Consider the following 20283-nt stretch of genomic DNA (forward strand, 5'->3'; position numbering starts at 1 on the left):
AGCCTTCCACCTCTCTTCCTTTTGAGCCATCTTGTATGCCCTGTCTTCTCTAAAAGACATTCCCCAGTAGTCCCTTCTGCTTTGTTAGTTTCCTAGTTTGCCCTTTCCTTGGCCCACACCATCAAGGCTCAGTCCCCTTCCCACCATCAAACCATGCCCCTTCCTGATTTAGATTGAGTCTTCCTACCCTCTCAATCCAATTCTCTCTCCTCTCTGGGCACATCTTAAGCCCTCCATCCTCTTCCTCCTCATCCTCGACTAGGCCAGGCACCACCCTTTTCAGCCACTACCTCTTCTCCCTCAAATTATCACTCAGACCAGACTTTCCTCTAGGAGGCATGACCTTCCTCCTCTCCTCAGCTCCAACCCTAATATTATTAGGCCTCTTGATTTACACCGATTCAAAGTGCCAGGAAACAACGAAGTCAAAAAAATCCCTTAAAACTCAAAATTTTTAGATATGGCAACTCAGTAGACACTGGGGTACTTTGATGGTGCCGTGGTGTTTTTTGGTTCCAGAAATGAGTAAGAGAGCAAGGGATCCGATCCAGATGGTACAAGTGGACAACATCCTTCAATTGTGTTGTCTTTTGTTGGAACTTAAGTCCAAAAACCAGAAATCTTGAAAAGCACACCCCCTCAAAGCTATTGGTGAATTTATTTTAGATCAGCCGATGTTCCCTATCACTCCTGAAGTTTTACGAGCCAGAGAAACCCTGGCCTCAAATAGCCTGCCTTCAGCAACCCCCTCCCAGCAGTACCCCCACTCCTACCCCCACCTCCTTTTACAGCTGAGTGACTCGAAGGGAAAGCTATTTTCTTTCTCTTTCACTTCTTATTTGCTTCCTTTTTTGACCGTTTTTTAAATCTTTCCCTGTATTGCGAAAGCCCGGAAAACCCCGGGACTCAGAAGCAGAGACATCAGAATAAAAACCAAGAGTCAAGAAGTAGGGGAGTAAAGCGAGAACAGAGGAAACAGAAGTCACTGCCCTCAGAGTAAGCGAGACCGGGTAAGGATCTGTCCTGTCTTTCCTCTCCCATGGTGGCTTTCTTCTATTCTACTAGAGCGCACCTGTATTCCCTGTTTGAGAGCTGTGGAGCAGGAAGGCGAATCGGGGCACCCTGCTCACCTTCATGGGCCGCTCCATTCCGCACCTTTGCGCTGCTTGGCTCAGGAGCTGGAGTGTCCTCTCTCATGTCCCGCGGACAGAAGGCTCCACACTTGCCCGCCCGGCGAGGCTCCAGCGCCACTGCTGCAGGTCGCCTTTGCTGGTCCCCTTAGTCTCCATTGCCTTCTCTCCAAAGTCTCTGTCTGTGTTTTATCTTCTCACTAAATCTCGGCTAAACCTCAAGATGCACAAGCGCTGGGGCTGCTTTCACTGCTCTCTGTATCCCTAACTCTCATCCCATTGATTCCACACAGTAAGCGCTAGCTGATTAAGGGGTAAGGCAGAGTTTCCTGGAAAATGACCAGCACCAAGATAAGACTGAACTGCCTAATGTAGGATCAGCCAAGTTTAAATCCTGAAGGAGTCAGAGGACAGTATCAAATGCCTGCTGCAGGCGGTGCACTACCTCTTCTCTCTGTTTCAGGAACTGTTTATGATCTGGCCTCCTCTCCCCTCCCCTTTTTTTTTTTTTTTTTTTTTTTACAACCTTAGGGATTGAAGGGATGTTTCCTCCCTTCCACCTTATTTTCTTGCTCTCACCTAATCAAATCCTTACTACAGCTTTGGACTTTATGGTTCTCACCCGGAAAGATTCTTAATCTGGGGTCTACAGACACCCAAAGGGTTCATGGAGAGCTTTTAGGGAGTCTGTGACCTTGGATGGGAAAAGTTACATTTTTATTTCAATAGAATTGGTCTCCTTTCAAATCCCATTTTGTTTTGTGCGTCAGAAAACATTCTTATGTGAAGGGATCTATAGACAGTCCAAGGAGTCCAAGACAAAAACCGTTAAGAACTCCTGTTCTCTCAATCAAAAAATCATTAATATTTATTAAGCACCTACTGTGTGCCAGGCACTGTGCTTAGCTGTGCAAATACAAAAAGATCTTTGAAGAGTGAAAAGACCTTAGCTGGTGGGGAGGGGCTGGACAAGGTGTTGTGACAACATGTGGCCAAAACCCAATGCCACTCTCCCAAGGCTGTCCATAAGGAAACTGCTTTAAATTGTTGTACTCAGAGAATTTAAAACTGAACCATCATGTGCTTTGTTTGGGGAATAAGAACTAGGGTGTCTGTAAAATAGCTAGCATTCCTATAGTATTTTGAGGTTTGTAAAAACACTTTTAGAATATCTTCTTTCTTCCTCACAACAACCCTGGGAGGTAGGCACTATTATTGTCCCCATTTTTACAGATAGGGAAACTAAGGCAAACAGAGGTGAAATGACATGCCCAGGATAATAAGTGTCTGAGGCTGCATTTGAACTCAGGTCTTCCTGAGTTCTGGGCCCAGCACTCTCTCCATTGCACCATCAGCTGTTATTCAGAACAGGAAAGGAGGAGGATGAGACAATTAGACCACGAACACTGACCAGGTGGCTCTAACTTTAAAATTTGGGTGGCTCATGTTCTTGAGGCAGCAGGGTCACAGTCCAGAGTACTGCACTTGGAGTCAGAAGCCTTGAGTTTGAGCCCTGCTGAAGAACCCCTTACTAGCTATGGGATCCTGGGTAAGTTACTTGCCTTCTCATCCTCCATTTCCTCATCTGTAAAATGAGGATGATGGTAGTAGCATCATTATGATGATCAAATGAGATAATTTAATAAAGCTCTTTGCATGCCTTAAAGCCCTATAGAAATGCTAACTATTGTGCTCCAAAATATTCTCTAATTTGAGCCAAAAAAAAAATCACTCTGACAAATAAAGAAATTAGGCATCATCCTGGTTTTACAAAAAGGGAAACTGAGAACTAAGGAGTTTAGGAGCTTTGCCCAAAGTCACAGCGGGAAGTAAGGGGCAGAGCTCAAACCCAGAACAAGACAGAGGGTTTTCTTTCCCTCCTCAGTGCTGTCTCCTATTTGCCACGAGAGGGCACTGGAGGGCAACTCAGATGTCAGAGTCCAGGTCCTCCCTCCCAGTCAGCAATTAACCAACAGGAACAGTGAGGGAGAGAATGGAGATTCTAGGGAGTGCCACAGCTCAAGGGGCCCTGGACCTAGAGTCAGGGAGACCTGAGTTTGAATGTAGCTCCAGATATGGACTAGCTGTGTCATCCTGGACAAGTCACTGAACCTCTGCCTGCCTCAGTTTCCTCCCCCATAAAATAAAGATAATAATAGCACCTCCTTCTCAGGGTTGCTGCAAAGACCAAATGAGATTTAGAAAGCTCTTGCACAGAGCCTGGCACAAAGTAGGCGCTCTATAAATGCAACCTTCTAATTATTAATGTTGAGGTATACAAACAGATCTATGCTCACTGAAGGTGTCCTGGAGGGTGCCCAGCACAGAAGCTGAATCAGGGCTTCTTAACCTGGGGTCCATAAGAGAGCTCAGAGGACCCTGTGAATCTGCTGGGAAAATATTTTGATCACTGTATCTCATATAATTGGCTTCTTTTGTAACGTGTGTAGTTAATTTTATGCTTTTAAAAGAATTACCTAAGGAAAGGTCCATAGACTTCACCAGATGCTACCAGGAGACCAGAACACATAAAAGTGCATCCCTATTCTAAATGGAAGAGGGATCCCCTGAAGAGGATGAGGCCTCAACCCCACACAACACTGTAGGGCCACCCAAAGGAGATTGAAGTAACCAAAGTGTTTGACCTAAATAGCCACCCAGGAAAAAAGCAAGCAGATGAAAGACAACCAGTCATCACTTGCCAAGTGTGGCTTGGATAGATGCTGTCAACAGACAGTGAGGTGGACTGGGAAATGAACAGTAAAAGGACAATGGTCTGTATTGCTTTAGGGGAAGAGCAAATAATCTTTTTTTTTGCTCTAAATAATTTTTTTACTTAATATTTTTACTTTTCAACATTGATTTCCACAAGATTTTGAGTTATAAATTTTCTCCCAATTTCTAACCTCACTCCCCTAAGATGACATATATTCTGATTGCCCCTTTCCTCAGTCTGCCCACCCTTCTGTCACCCTACTCCTTCCCCTTACTTTCTTGTAGGGCAAGATAAATTTCTATACCCCATTGCCTGTATATCTTATTTCCCAGTTGCATGTAAAAACAACTTTTTTTTTAAACTTTTGGTTTTAGAACTTCAAGTTCCAAATTCTTTCCCTTCTTCCCTCCCCACCCACCCTGCTTCAGAAGTCAAGCAATTCAATATAGGCCATCCATGTATCGTTATGCAAAACACTTCCATAATATTCATGTTGTGAAAGACTAATTATATTTGCCTCCATCCTATCCTGTCCCCTTTGTTCAATTTTCTCCCTTGACCCTGTCCCTTTTCAAAAATGTTTGCTTTTGATTTCCTCTTCCCCCAATCTGCCCTCCCTTCTATGATCCCTCCTCTCTTATCCCCTTCCCCTTACTTTCCTGTGGGGTAAGATACCCAATTGAGTGTGTATGTTATTCCCTTCTTAAGTCAAATCCAATGAGAGCAAGATTCATTCATTCCCTTTCATGTGCCCCTTCTTCCCTTCCAACAGAACTGCTTTTTCTTGCCACTTTTATGTAAGATAATTTATCCCATTCTATCTCTCCCTTTCTCCTCCCAATATATTCCTCTCTCAACCCTTAATTTTATTTTTTTAAGATATCATCCCTTCATATTCAACTCACCCTGTGCCCTCTGTCTATATACATATACATATATATATATACACACACACATACATACATATATATACACACACATACATATATATACACATTATATATATATACACATTATATATATATATATATATACACACACATACACACACACACGCATGTATGTATGTACATTATCTTCAACTACCCTAATACTGAGAAAGGTCTCATGAGTTACAAATATCATCTTTCCATGTAGGAATGTAAACAAAACAGTTCAACTTTAATAAGTCCCTTACGATTTCTCTTTCCTTTTTACCTTTTCATGCTTCTCTTGATTCTTGCATTTTACAGTCAAATTTTCTATTCACCTCTGGTCTTTTCATCCAGAATGCTTGAAAGTCCTCTATTTTCACTGAAAGTCCAAATTTTGCTCTGGAGTATTACATTCAGTCATGTGGGTAGGTGATTCTTTGTTTCAATCCTAGCTCTTTTGACCTCCGAATATCGTATTCCAAGCCCTTTGATCCCTTAATAGAAGCTGCTAGATCTTGTGTCATCCTGATGGTGTTTCCACAATACTCAAAATGTTTCTTTCTGGCTACTTGCAATATTTTCTCCTTGACCTGCACACTCTGGAATTTGGGTACAATATTCCTAGGAATTTTCTTTTTGGGATCTTTTTCAAGAGGTGATCATTGGATTCTTTCAATTTCTATTTTACCCTCTGGTTTTAGAATTTCAGGGCAGTTTTCCTTGATAATTTCTTGAAAGATGATGTCTAGGCTCATTTTTTGATCATGGCTTTCAGGTAGTCCAATAATTTTAAATTTATCTCTCCTGGATCTGTTCTCCAGGTCAATGGTGTTTCCAATGAGTTATTTCACATTGTCTTCCATTTTTTCATTCTTTTGGTTTTGTTTTATGATTTCTTGATTTCTCATAAAGTCGCTAGCTTCAACTTGCTCCAATCTAATTTTTAAGGCAGTATTGTCTTCAGTGGTCTTTTGGACCTCCTTTTCCATTTGGCTAATTCTGCCTTTTAAGACATTCTTTTCCTCATTGGCTTTTTGGAGCTCTTTTGCCATTTGAGTTAGCATATTTTTTAAGGTGTTATTTTCTTCAATATTTTTGGGGTCTCCTTTAGCAAGTCATTGTCTTGTTTTTCGTGATTTTCTTGCATTACTCTCATTTCTCTTCCCAATTTTCCTCTACTTCTCTAACTTGATTTTCCAAATCCTTTTTGAGCTCCTCCATGGCCTGAGACTAGTTCATGTTTTTCTTGGAGGCTCTTGATGTAGGATATTTGACTTTGTTGACTTGTTCTGGCCATATGTTTTGGTCTTGTCACCAAAGAAAGATTTGACAGTTTGAGAATTTTTATGCTGCTTGCTCTTTTTCCCCAGCCAATTACTTGATTTTGGAGCTCTTTGTCAAGGTATAACTGCTTTCAGAGTAGAGAGTGCTCTGTCTCAAGCTTCAGGGAGTTTGCGCTGCTGTTTTCAGAGCTATTTCTGTTCTGAGGTGGTGTGATGCTCCTCTCCTGCCCTAGGCTCTGGTATGTGAGTGCAGGAACTCCTTTCTGCCATGTAACTACCAGGAGGACTCCCTCTCCACAGCCACCACAAAGCTCTACCACACCAGTGCTCCTCCTCCTCCAAGAACCACCAACCAGGACTGAGATCCAGATCCAAGCAGGGCAAAGCAAGAGATCCTTGCCTCAGCACCAGCTAAGTGATCCCTGCACTCCCACTCTGATCAACTTCTTGATTCCCCACAACAGGTGGGTCTGGGGCTCCAGAAGTAGCCATTGCCTCTGCTGCTGCTGCTACCACTGCCCCCTCCACTACTGCAGGTACCTCGGCCACCACAGGGCTGCACCTGGACGATGCACTTCTCTCGCCCAGATGCAGCAGTTTTCCAACTGACTTGCTCTGTTGTCTTTGTCGTTTGTGGGTTGAGAAGTCTGTTAATGGCCACAGCTCAATGATTCATGGCCCTCAGGCTTGCTCCACCCAGTCTACTTTGGCCTCGTCTGTCCTGGCTAGGCCCACTTGGATTGCCCTCTGCTCCCAGCATGGTGAGATAGACCCTTCTCAGTGACCATCCAGGCTGCCTTGGGCTGGAGACTTGTTTGTCTCTGTTATTTGGTGGTTCTATAGCTCTAGAATTTGTTTAGAGTCATTTTTAACAGGTGTTTAGAGGGAGAGTTTAGGTGAGTTCCTGTTTTCAAGCTGCCATCTTGGCCCCACCATCGCTGAATCAGAATAACCTTTTTAATGCCAATATTTTCCTGATGATTTGTAACTGACCTCAAATCATGAAACAGTATGGTTTTGGAAGAATGGGAGTTAAGTATGATCCACAGAGTAATAAGGAACCACATGAAGTGTGTGGGCAGGCTGCAGGCCACTCCAAATGAGGATTTCTGTGGAAGAGGCAACTTAAAGCATGTATTCAGAGAAATGTACAACTGAAAACAAACTGACAGCTTAGCCATGAGAGCTCCAAACTGAGCTTGGGTCATGGCAGCACACAGAAAGGAGATGGAGCTGTCTCAGAGCCAGGGAGACCTGGGCTCAGGTCCTAACTCTGACACATACTAGCAGATCGCTCAAACCCTGTGTTCCAGACAGCTCTTTAAGACTCCAAGTTATGGATCAGGGTGCCTGTCTGCACCAAGGGAGGGGGATTCTCTGTTAAGAGTTCCCAGGCCAATGAAATTACAGGTCTAGTTCCTGCCTTCCCTTTCACCTCTCCCCCACCAAACAAACAAATACATACCTGGGCCTATTTCCTGACCATGACAAGCAGCTTTGGAGTCAGAGGCCCTGAATGTAAACCATGCCTCTGTCATTCACCACCTATGTGATGTAGAGGAATCACTTCCCCTGTCTGGGTCTCAATTTAATTATCTATTAAATGAAAGGGTTGGACAAGTCCAAGTTCCTTCCAGCTCTAAATCTATGAGGCCATGATCCAATGGCAACTTATCTCAATTATTCCTCTTTTTTTATTCTCAGCAAATACAACATGTTCATAGCCCCAGCCATGCAGCCCCTTCCAAAGATAAATAAAATCTTTCATGCCACCTACTTTGAGCTGCTGAGGCCTTGGCTTTCCCAGGTTTTCAGAAGTCTACTAACAAAAAACTTGTGTAGAAGGGAAGGAAAGGCACACTGAAAATGAAAGCAAAGTAGAGCTCTTTACTGGGTAAGTTAGTAACTACACAGACATGTGCCATGCACACAGAAATGGGCTATATTGTTATAGGATCATCAATTTGGAACTGGGAAGAAGATGTTATTGAGTCTAAAACCACTTCCCCCCATTCTACACATGAGATCACTGAGGCCAGAAGGGAAGGGACTTGCCCAAGGTCACAGAGTCCATAACTGTTTGAGGTAGGATTCCAACCTAAGTCTTTCTGCCTCCGGGTCTAGAGTTATATTCACTACAGCACTGTCTCCCATTTTGAGACAAATGATGAGTTCTGCTGGCTTTGCCATCTTTAAGGGCACATCCTAAAGGGTGTCTTACAGAAATCTAGGCAACATTCAGTTACTCCCCTTACCTCTTCTTTGGCGGAACACTTCTTCCATTCTAAACGGAGCTTTTCTTAAAAAAAATCCGTATTCAAAGAAACTAAAGTTTCCTTAAGAGACTTCATCTAGGGCCAGATTCCCAGATCCCCGATCAGTTTGCCACTGACTTTATGTTACCTTTTTTAACCAGCATTTTACTTCCTTCCCCTCTTTGGACCACTTCTCTATTCTCTCTACCTTCTTTTTGGTTCTTCATTCCATTCAATACATGACAGTATCTACATATAGGAAAGGGTAGCAGGGGTCTTATGAAGTTGGGTTCAGATAGAAAGGGGATAGGTAGAAAGGATCAAACATTTGGGGTTTGGTTAAGAAAAACAGACAACAGTCAATTATGGGCCCCAGTAATGACATTTGGCAAAGACTGGACAAACCTGAAAGGTGCTCAGGAGGTCACGTAACAGCCTCTGGCATATGAAGGAGAATGCCTTTTTCTTCTTTCCTAATGACAACTAGACCAAGGAAAGGCTTTGGAAGTAACCGTATGTGAAAGGCACAGGAGCAATCAGGCACTTTTATAACTTCCCAGCTCCAATTTATAAGATCCTAGAGGCCATCCTTAATAGTTCCAACCTCTTCATTTAACAAAGGGAAAATCTGAAGCACAGAGAAGTCAAATGACTTGTCTATGATCACACATCCAGCCTTCTTTCTACTGTAACACACTGCTTTACATTTCTATCCCTTTAATAATCCACAAGTATCCCAAAAGTCTTAGTGCAGTTTTACATTTTAATAACTTGAAAGTATGCTAATCTTTTTGGGACATCCTGTGTATGTATGTAGGTATGCAAACATACATACACACATATGTGTACATATATAAAATAAAACTTGACTATATGTACAAGTGTATATATGTATACATATATTTCATGTTCAAATCTAAATTTACATATAAACATGATTATGTAAAATATATGCATATCTGTATGTATATTTTATGTATGTGTGTGCATACAAACATAAGTAAGTTCAAATCTCAGTTGGTAGCAAATCATTGTGTAATATAGGAAACGGCAAAAAACCAAGCCCCCAAAAACACTTCACAGGATCTCAGAACTGGAAGACACCTTAAGAACCATCCAATACAGTCCAAACGGGAACCACAACCTTTTCAATCACATACTTCATAAGTGGTCATCTATCAACTTGAGTGCAGTCAGTAAGGAGATGTCACCTCATAGCTCTAGCCAGAGTCAAGGATACCTTGAATGTCAGCAGAATTCAGATCAGAAAAATAGAGTGGCATTAGACAGGAACCAAAAGGATAGAGACAAGAGTTAAATCAAAGGCAGAACAAGAAAAGAGAGGCTGAGACATCTTAAATGAGGAAAGAAAGACTGAGTCAAGAAGTCAGAGATTCTCAACCTATTTTGTACCATAGACCTATTAGGCAGTCGAACAAAGACTTTGGTTCCCATTCTAAAATGATGCTTTTAATGCATAAATTAAAACACATAAGATCTTCAAAGATACCAATTATGTTGAAATACATTATCAAACTATTTTAAAAAATTCACAGACCTCAAGTTAGGAGTACCTGATAGATAGCAGGGCAGGTTTAGGATTTGAGAGACAGAGGACTAGATTTCATGAATGACTTCAATTCAGTCAGTATTGCATGTGTAACAGCCACTGTATTAGGAGGGCAGAGTTTATAATCTCAAAGAGGATCATATATATGTCTGAAAGGTTCAGAACCGCTGGATATAAGAAACTCTCAAAGTAGGAGGCAGAAGAATCAAAGCATGTATTTAGGCTCCACAGTAACCAACCCATGAACCAGCATCCCCATTTTGACATATTGATCAAAAGCTTCCAGGCCCAATAAGTACGCCTCACAAGAGTAACCAGGAGGCTACAGAGAAGCATGATGGTGTAAAACAAAATCATGCTTCCCCCTCTATGGTAAAAAGATTACCCACTGGCCTCAAGTCCTTGTTCAGCTTCCTCCCGTAGGTCAGCTCTGCTACTGGTAGCTCCTGCTTCAGCTTCGGCTGTGGCTGTAGCTATAACAGCCTCTGGCTCCAGCGGAAACTGTTTTTAACCATCCGGCTTCTGCCAGGGGGGGGGGGGGGGGGGAGGGGTAAGGTATGCCGGGGAAAGCACAGGTTCTTTCAATCTGCTTAAGCAAGGTGAAGGGGTTGACCAGGAAGGCACAGGTTCTTTCGATCAGCTTAAGCAAGGTGAAGGTGTTGACTGGGAAAGCACAGGTTCTTTCCATCAGCTTAAGCAAGGGAAGCAAGGTGAAGGGGCCGACAAGCTTACTCCAGTCCAACATACAAACAGCATTCAGTTCAGGGGAAAAAGCCAAACTAGTCAAGGGCACTTGTTGACTAAGTGCTAAGGAGCCCATTTTTGGTTACCAACACAGCCACCCACTTGTTGAATGAAAAAATGAAGAAAGGAAAGAAGGCAAAATCAACATGGCAAGTAAATCTTCATTTCCCACTGACTCCCTGGGAGGGTGCTGTTTATTCCCAGTTATTCTTGTTAACTATTAGAGGATGGTGGCAAGAGATAACAACACTCTCAGCATTCTGCTAGGACCAAAGTTCTTAACCTGGGGTCCAGAAGCTTCTTTGTTTTAATATTTTCAGCATTCTATTGCAATATATTTTGTTTTCTTTGTAATTCTATGTATTTTGTTTTATGCATTTGAAAGCATTACTCTGAGAGTGAATCCATAGTCTTAAACAGAATTATAGTAACAAGCTCCACACAGTGAAGAACCATTTCCCTAAAATAGATCATTCTGGTTAAAGGTGAACAAAAGAGGTGCTGCTCTTCACGAGATTAGTCAAAGTACATTGCTGCTCTTAGTTTGGTTATGGTCCTTATCGATTTCAGGGACCCTGGGTTTCTCCTTGAGTCAGTCAAAATCCTCACTCTGAGAAACAGCTCAGGCCTTTTCTAAGAAGGAAGCAGAAAGATTTCAGTGCAGGACTTGGTTTCTTAGAATCTGATCAAATATAGATTAGGTTTTCTATCCAAGGGAGACTAATCCTAATATTATTTCTTAACATTTTAAAAGAAATAGGAATCCTTCATAGTTATGCTTCCACACTATTAACAACCTTCAAAACCTTAAATAAATCATTGAAATTCACTGGGACTCATTTTCCTCATAGGTACTGTGAAAGTGGATTGGAGTACATTTGTTGTAAGGCTCCTTCTGGTTAAAACTGTCCAATCCTACAATTCACATACACATAAATTGAGACAGAGAGAAGACATCACTGCTTTCTCTTGTACATTGGATGAGAAGAGACAGAAACTAAATGACTCACAAATGTTTGGATTGACTAGATCGAAAAGTCTCTGGTTCTTAAAGGAAAGAAGAGGCTCCTATCACAGATATGGGGAGTCACAGATGATAGCAGGAGAACAGTCCTGTGGGTGCCACCCCTTGGCTCCATATTTACAAATAACAAGTGGGCCTCTCATGCTCATTTGATCAGACTTTCCATTTGCAGATAACAAAATACTTTCAACATGGCTGCTGATGTCCAGATGCCAGCCCCAGTGTGTCTCATTGAGAATAAGAAAGGAGAACTGATGGTGAACCAGAAATCGCTGGAGATTCTTTCTTCAATAACTAAGCCTGTAGTGGTGGTGGCTATTGTGGGCCTGTATCGCACTGGCAAGTCCTATCTGATGAATAAGCTGGCAGGGAAAAAGTCAGGTACGTGCAATCAGCAAAGTAACGGTAATGCATGGTTAGTACTTTAACATATAACTGTATGTTATTCATTTTGGCGACCACTCTTTAAGAAGGAGGGATGGACCTGGAAAGGCCAGGTCTCATTCTGACCTCTTCTTTAGACCCCTTAGGGAAATCTGGAAGAAAAAAGAGAGGTTTCCTCCAATTTGCCTTAATAGTATCTGACGTATAGACATGCATGTATTTTGTGTATGTATATTATGTGTGTAATAAGTATATACAATAATATACACATGTATGATAAGTTATATATGCTGTGTATATAATGTAAATATTTCATATATACTGTGTATCTAATGTGATAAATTATGGAATTGTTCACTGATGTGCATGTGTGTAATATAATATGTACATGTATATAATATTCATATAAAATACAATCTATGATAGGATACATGTACATGTCTTGTGCACAAATATGTAATAGCTGTGTATTAATATTTATTTATATATACATATACATATATATACCGCTTTAAAAATTTACAAAGCATTTTACATACTGGAGCCTCACAACAAGCCTATGAGGTAGGTACTACTGGTCTAATTATTAACATTTTACAGATGAAGAAACTGAGGCATAAGGCCCTTGCCAATAGTCACATAGATATGAAGTATTAGAGGCGGGATCTGAAGCCAGGTTTTCCTGAATGGAGGCCTCCTACCCTCTGATCTTTGCCACACTAATGTAGTTTCCCCTTACAAAAAGATTCAAGATGCCCCTTGGGAACAGGATAACTGTTATGGTGATTTACATAAGCATTCTAATAATCTTTATGAACAAGGCTGTGTGGTGTTGAGGGAAGAGCAAAGGCACTCAAATGATCTGGGCTCAGGACCCAATTTTCATATTTACTAATTCAGTAATTGGGCTCATCACTTTGTCTTTCTGACTTCTTCTGCAAAATGAAAGAGTGAAATTAGATGATCTCAATAGTTCCTTCTAGCTCTGAGTCTAGGATCCTGTCACTCATTGGTTCCCATCTACCTTTCCAGACATAGTTTACAGTATTCCCCTTCACATATGCTAGAGTTCAGGCCAATGGGACAGAGGACTAGTTCCCAAACTGGTTGAACCATTATCTGTTTCTATGTCTTCACTGACACCCATTCCCTTTTCCTCCAGGCCATATTTCCACAGGTCAAAATCCTACTTAATCTTCACAGCCCAGTTTGGGGGCCCCTGCCCTTAAACCAGGAAATGAAATTTTGCCTCCCCTGAATTCCTATCATATTTTGTGCTTGCCTAAAGCATATTTGTGGATTTTTAAGGCATATTTGATTTTTAACATAGTTTTCTGTACGTGTATCATATCTCCTAAGAAGACAGAAGCTCTTGAGAGAAGAGACCATGCCCTGCTTATCACTGTATCACTCATAGCTTCTAGAAGAGTGCCTTGCACAAACTATCTGTTCAGTAAATAAATAAGTGAATGAAGAAATGGATGGGTAGATGGGTGAATGAAGAATGAATGAACGAATAAATGAATGAAGAGATAGATGCATAGATGAATGAAGAATCAATGAATAAATTAATGAAGAGATGGATAGATAGATGAATGAATGAATAATGAAGAGATAGAAGGATAGATGAATGAATGAAGAATGAATGAATGAAGAGATGGATGGGTAGATGAAAGAATGAGGATTGAAGAGATGAATGGATAGATGAATGAATGAACAATGAATGAATAAAAAGATGGATAGGTAGATGAATGAATGAAGAGATGGATGGATGGATGAATGAATGAATAATGAATCAATGAATGAATTGGAAATCAAAAAGGGAAAAATTCCTAGGTATCTCTACTGGTCTCAGAAATAAAAGAAAATGTTCTTACTTGCTGTGATCAGGCAACTAGTCTATTTTGGATCTCTCTGGTGGTAATTTAAAAATTAGAGCTAACATACACATTCTTTTATATACAATCTCCTCTCTTCTTCATTTTGTGAAAATAGCCAATTTTCTTGCAGTGAATGATTAACATTACACAAAAACAATCCCCAAGACATTCATCAGATATGAGAGGCCCCAGATTATTCCATGCTCATCTCTCCAAACTCTTGTGCAGGTTTCTCCCTTGGCTCCACTGTGCAGTCTCACACTAAAGGCATCTGGATGTGGTGTGTTCCTCATCCCAAGAAACCAAATCACACCCTTGTTCTCCTGGACACTGAGGGCCTGGGTGACGTGGAGAAGGTAAGAAGGGAGGACACTGTTCGTGACTGTGAAAGAGAGCACATTAGGACTATTATATCTCTTAGGCAAGCAAAAACCCAAGGGAGCTGGATTTTCACCTAATATAGAGATATGCTAATTTAGGAGATGTGATGGAAGTGGAAAGGTATCATGTAATAAGGCCAGGAAATGTGTCCCAATTTCTAGGGTGACAACAAGAATGACACTTGGATCTTTGCCCTGGCTGTGCTACTGAGCAGCACCTTTGTCTACAACAGCATGGGCACCATCAACCAACAGGCGATGGACCAGCTGCAGTATCCTTTCTCTGATTTGGGGGAAGAGGACAGGTGGGGAAGTGAGGAGAGGAGGGCCTCCAATTTCCCCAGATATCTCTCTGAAGTCCATGTTCTATTCCTCATGTCCTAATAACAGTTATAAGAATGTGTGTGTGTGTATAAACGTATATGTATATACACACACATAGACACAGATATGACAAGTCCTAGAGAAATTACTCATGCTTCATGATGAAAAAGTAATCAGTTGGTTCAGGGCCAAGGGGAAGTAAAAGATTTCAGAGAATTGCAGCAATTGTGGAACGAGGGCTGGAGCTTTTCTATGCCATATTTCCTTAATTAATTCCTCAGTTATGTGACTGAGCTGACAGATCGCATAAAGAGCAAATCTACCCCCAACACTGATGATGTAGAAAATTCCGCAGAATTTGTGAGCTTCTTTCCAGAGTTTGTGTGGACTGTACGTGATTTCACCTTGGAGCTGGAAATTAATGGGAAACCCATCACCCCTGATGAGTACCTGGAGATCTCACTGATGCCTAAGAAAGGTTCCAGGGTTTGAGAGCTTGGCAACAATGTGGGGAGGAAGGAGAGCAGGAAGGGGGCAGGGGGGAGGGAGAAACCTCGAGGATTTATTTTATGTTCTGTATATAGATTTCTCTAGTCATGGTCCCCTTCCTATTTGGAGACAAGGAAAGTTATTCCATTTTGGCTGAAGTCTAGACTATTGCCTTTAGCAAAAAACTGAACCTCTCTTCTATCTTAGGAACAAGTCCTTTGTCTTTTTCATCATCATCATAGTCATCATCACTACCATCAACAAGCTTTTATTGAGCATCTTTGTTGTGCCAAGCACAGTGCTAAGCATTGGATATACAAGGAAGGGGGGGGGGCAGGGAGACAGTCCCTACCTTTAAGGAGCTCACATTCTAATGGGGGAGTCAACATGCAAAGACCTAGCACGAATAAGCTTATTTCAGCCCAAAGAGAGGTCCCTGAAAGGGGGCATCATTTTAGAGAGCTTGTCAAAGCCCAGACTCTGTTCTTTGTTACAAGACTCCTCCCTCTTGTTCCTCAGGCAAACCTGAGGAAGTTAAAATGTACAACCTACCTCGTCTATGCATCCGCCAGTTCTTCCCCAAGAAGAAATGCTTTATCTTTGACCGACCCGCCCACCGAAAGAAGCTGTCTCAGCTTGAAAAACTTCATGACAGTGAACTGGAACCTGAATTTGTGGAACAAGTTGAAAGCTTCTGCTCCTATATCTTCCAGCATTCCAATGTGAAAACTCTCCAGGGAGGCATCACAGTCAATGGGCCCCGTAAGTCCTTTCTCATTCCTATTCACCTTTCCAGTACTTTTCTTCTGCTGTTTGTAAAAGGACAGGAGAGGAAAGTAGAAGAGAGAACCCTCCTAGGACAGCCCCTGATAAAGACATAATCTGTTGGACTAGATAACAAAAGACCTCTTCGGATTCCTGTCCATAGTCTCTCATCCACTCTTACCATTATGGACACTCCTTGCTCCTCTGTCAGAAAAGCTCTAAAAGGCTAAATAAATTCCCTAAAGTATAAAAAAAAAATAGAGCTAGAAAAGACTGACTTGAAAAGCATGCCCCATACCCAATTCTTCACCAATGGTGCAATAATTAAGACAATGTAATGTTTATACCTATTATTTAGCATGATAAGTTCTGACCATTCCCAAGAGAGGGAAGACAAATGGAGTTATCAAGACAATGGCCAGAGCTAACCTATTTAGGAATGAGGCTGTACCTTTATCTAATCTATCCATTGCTTCTCATTAGTGCCATTTTGGACACTTCTTACTCCCATATCAAAAAATTTCCTGAAAGTTTCACCTAATCATGGTGTTAAGAATTAGAAAGGACTAATTTGAAAACCTTCAAGATTCTATGTCCAAGGCTTTCCCAATGGTGCAATAATTAAGATATAATGAAAAGTGAAGTGTACATACCCACTATTTATCATGATAGGTTCTGACCTCTTCCGTTTTTCTTTTCTCTGTAGGTCTAGAGAATCTTGTCCTGACCTACGTCCAGGCCATCACCAGTGGAGATATGCCCTGTATGGAGAATGCAGTCCTGGCACTGGCTCAAATAGAGAACACAGCTGCAGTTCAAAGGGCCCTTACATATTATGAAGAGATGATGAACAAAAGGGTCCAGTTCCCTACAGAAACCCTTCGGGAGTTGTTGAACATACATGCCATCTGTGAGAAGGAAGCTATTGAAGTCTTCATCAAGGATTCTTTCAAGGATGTGGACCAGAAATTCCAGAAGGAATTGGCGGTACTTTGGCTATTCCTATTCATGGGAAATAAGGGTCTACATGTAGGAAGGCAGACTTGGAAAGGAAAATGAGATTTTCCTGAGAACAACAGCTTGCTAGAATCTAAAGTCATAGTCTTCAGTCAGTCATATGACCCTGAAAGTCCATAGTGACCTCCTTTAAGGAAAAGATCCACATGGCAACTGTTTTCTAAAAGATGCTGATTGACTATGACATTGTAATACATTTATTATTTTGAGAAGTTGAAGATTACTTATGAAAGAGTTTGAAGAATTGAGGATTGTGGTCTAAGGTAAAGATATAGGGGAAAGGGGCTTGAGGAAATTACATATTGTCCAGACTAATTTGTCCTCTCCTCATAAACTTTAGCTTCTCTTAGGACAGATATGCCAGAGGCTCCTACAAAATTAAGTCTAGAACCAGGGCATGATCCTACTTGAATGCATAGGTGGGAGGTGGGCAAGATTTTTTTTAAGAATTCATTTCTAGAAATTCTGGTAAGTTTCTCATATAGTCTCCCAACTCTACCTTTCACACCTCTTTTCCCTTATGTTGCTTAAAGAGCCAGCTAGAAACCAAGCGTGATGGCTTTTGTAGAAGGAACCAGGACGAGTCAGCAAAACGGTGCAGAGCTTTGATTCAGGATATTTTCAATCCTCTGGAGGAAGCAGTGAAGGATGGGACCTTCTCTAAACCAGGCGGCTATGGTCTCTTTCTGCAGAAGACCAAGGAGCTAAAACAGAAATACTACCAGCAGCCCGGGAAGGGGTTACAGGTGAACCCTCCCCCCATTAACAAAAGATTCAGGCTACAGGTGGAGAGGGAACCTTAGGTGTCATTTTCAAGCCCTGGGGTGAACAACAGTAATGCTAAATGGAATGGCCCACTGTCAAGGCCAGTGTCCTGTGAACAGCAACCTTTGACTTTATTTACCCCAACAGCTTTATTTCCCTTTGCTAATTCATTGCCAGGCTGAGAAGACTCTGCAGGAATACCTGATGTCCAAGGAAGACACAGCTGATGCAATACTGCAGGCAGACCAGTCACTCTCAGCAAAGGAAAAGGATATTGAAGGTGAGAAGTCCAAGGACATGGTCCTAGGTCATCTGACAAGACCTTCGCAAATTACTTTAACACGACTTGACCATTAATATCCAGAAAGAGTTCTTCCTTGTTAGCAGAACTTTCTGTATATATTCACTTTTTTGTTGGTTGATCTAAAGAATGTCTGAAATCAACACCAAGAAGTTAAGTCATTTAAATTGAGATAACAAAGTAGAGCAGAATGTTGCTCTGGGAACCAGCGATCCTTCATGTCTCTTTAATTTTCTCCAATTTTTCATTATCTTCAGTGGAGCGTGTGAAAGCTCAGGCTGCAGAGGATGCTAAAAAGCAATTAGAGGAACTGCAAAAGAAGACCGAGGAGATGATGAAGCAGAAGGAAAAAAGCCACCAGGAGCATGTAAAGCAACTGACTGAAAAGATGGAAGCAGAAAGGAAACAGTTAATAGCAGAGCAAGAGAGGGCCCTGGCTCTAAAACTTCAGGTACGTAATCATGAATTCATGCATGAGAATCAGTTTCTAATCTTTAAAAAACTGTATTTAAAAAGATTCAAAGAATTTTGGAGCTTGAAGGGACCCCAGAGATAGTCTAAACCATTCCCTCTCATCTGAGTTGATTCTTGACAATGGCCTCATATAAATCCTTCATAGAGAAGCCACCCAACATACTGGGCACCTTCCTTGACTTTTCTTAAAAAAGACACTAATGGAGTATGTGAAGAGCCTACTGGTAACTGCTCACTCTTGCCACATGATCTTTTCCTATCAAATTTCTTTGATTAAGAGCATCCCTTATCCTGGTCATCTTGAGCAAATCACAATTGGCAAAGTACTTACTCATACATGCTTCTGCTTGCCCTTTGGGTGATCTTCAACTCATCCAAACACTAGGTTAATTAATGAAACAAATTCAATTTGGATTTCATAAACTGCTGATTCAGTCTTTCCTACTATATGATTATCAGTCCATTTTTGTTAGAAATAAACATTGTTATTTCAGAATTGCCAGTTCTTTTCCTTACTTCCTCTTTTCATTACTTCTTCATTTTTAAATACTCCTTTTATCAACAAGCTTATTTTTAAAATTTTGCTTATTGTCTTTTTAAAATTATAATATACTTTTTATCACTTGTTAAAATTGTTTCTATTTTTCTTACAAAAGATCAAATGCCCTGCTTCACAGCATATGTAATGACATGGTCAAAGCATCCTATTATTTTTGTTGAGAAATGATTGGTTTATGGACCAGGATCTCTCCCTAGACCATATTTGGTCTTCCTGCACCAGACTCTCTCCAGAACGACTCAATTGCAGGTTTTTATAAAAGAAATTATTTGAGATCACTTTGGATTTTGAAAGCCATTTTCTGTATCCAGATCAAAAGATCAAGTTCAAGGAATACTTAATTTTCTACTGCAATTAATTCCCTTCAATAGTTAAGTACATACACACACACACACACACATACACACACACACATACTTTATAGACTATATGGAATATATGTACAATATATTGTTTATAAGTACATACTGTATATATATATATAGTTTATATAAATAAATGTATATATGTGTATATATATATATTTTCCCAGAATTCTGTGTGGTCCCTTTTGGTTCCATGCTATTAAATTGTATTTGTTTCCCTTCAGGAACAGGAACAATTACTAAGAGCAGGATTCCGAAATGAAGCAGAGCAGTTTGAAAAGCAAATCAAGTCTCTGGAGAAAAGAATGAGTGAATCCAAAAGTGGTGGTTGTATCATATTATGAAGACTGAGGCCTTCTCCCTCTCTTCACCTCCAACATAACCTGAGGGAGAGAGTTCAGGATCCCTGTGATTTGTGGAACACTTGTAGTGTGAGAGCTATTGAAATGCAAGGCTTACAAGCCTGAGGGTATGATTTATTTAGTTTTCTGTTCACTTGTAGCTAGAGCATATTTGAAAAACCTAGTGATTTTCCTTAAACACCTGTGATGATTTTAAAACAGGGGAAAAGTGTGTGACTGTCCCTTTGCATTCGATTCCTATTTCAAATGTCTCTGTCAACTTTTCTCTTTTTTCTTGAATAAAGTATGGCTCTTGGTATTCATATGAAAATCATATATAGAGCTATATTTAGAAATAAAACAATATCTTATGAATGATGGTCCTTTCTGAAAAGTTTGGTTACCAAATGAGTGTGAGAAGGGTCATTTCTAGATGAGAGAATGATAGCTGTGTGTGGCACAGATTTTCAAATTAAAGAAATAAAGCAGAGGCATCTCAAGGTGAAAGTAGAAGGGAAATTTTATTACAATTCCGTGGGAAACGGCAACTCAGGCACCTCTCAGTGTCAGAGTGTGCCAGACACAGAAAATTTGGGTGTTCAT

The 20283-nt window shown here is 40.9% G+C and overlaps 1 protein-coding gene across 2 annotated transcripts; it reads left to right on the plus strand.

The window, feature by feature from the left end:
• The first annotated feature begins 767 nt into the window (after nucleotides 1-767).
• LOC118848801 (guanylate-binding protein 1-like) lies at nucleotides 768-20059 on the plus strand. Of its 2 annotated transcripts, none has more exons than XM_036757825.1 (11): nucleotides 768-1010; nucleotides 11464-12017; nucleotides 14129-14256; nucleotides 14443-14552; nucleotides 14886-15082; nucleotides 15613-15855; nucleotides 16565-16845; nucleotides 17409-17621; nucleotides 17818-17920; nucleotides 18199-18392; nucleotides 19564-20059. In XM_036757825.1, exons 2-11 carry the CDS (start codon nucleotides 11828-11830, stop codon nucleotides 19681-19683), a joined length of 1779 nt encoding a protein of 592 aa, XP_036613720.1. In that variant the 5' UTR covers nucleotides 768-1010; nucleotides 11464-11827; the 3' UTR covers nucleotides 19684-20059. The 2 variants fall into 2 exon arrangements, with proteins under 2 accessions (XP_036613720.1, XP_036613719.1); XM_036757824.1 differs by having other exon boundaries at nucleotides 11809-12017.
• Nucleotides 20060-20283: the final 224 nt, after the last annotated feature.

Source organism: Trichosurus vulpecula, chromosome 4 (assembly GCF_011100635.1).
Source record: "Trichosurus vulpecula isolate mTriVul1 chromosome 4, mTriVul1.pri, whole genome shotgun sequence".
NCBI classification, from domain to species: domain Eukaryota; kingdom Metazoa; phylum Chordata; class Mammalia; order Diprotodontia; family Phalangeridae; genus Trichosurus; species Trichosurus vulpecula.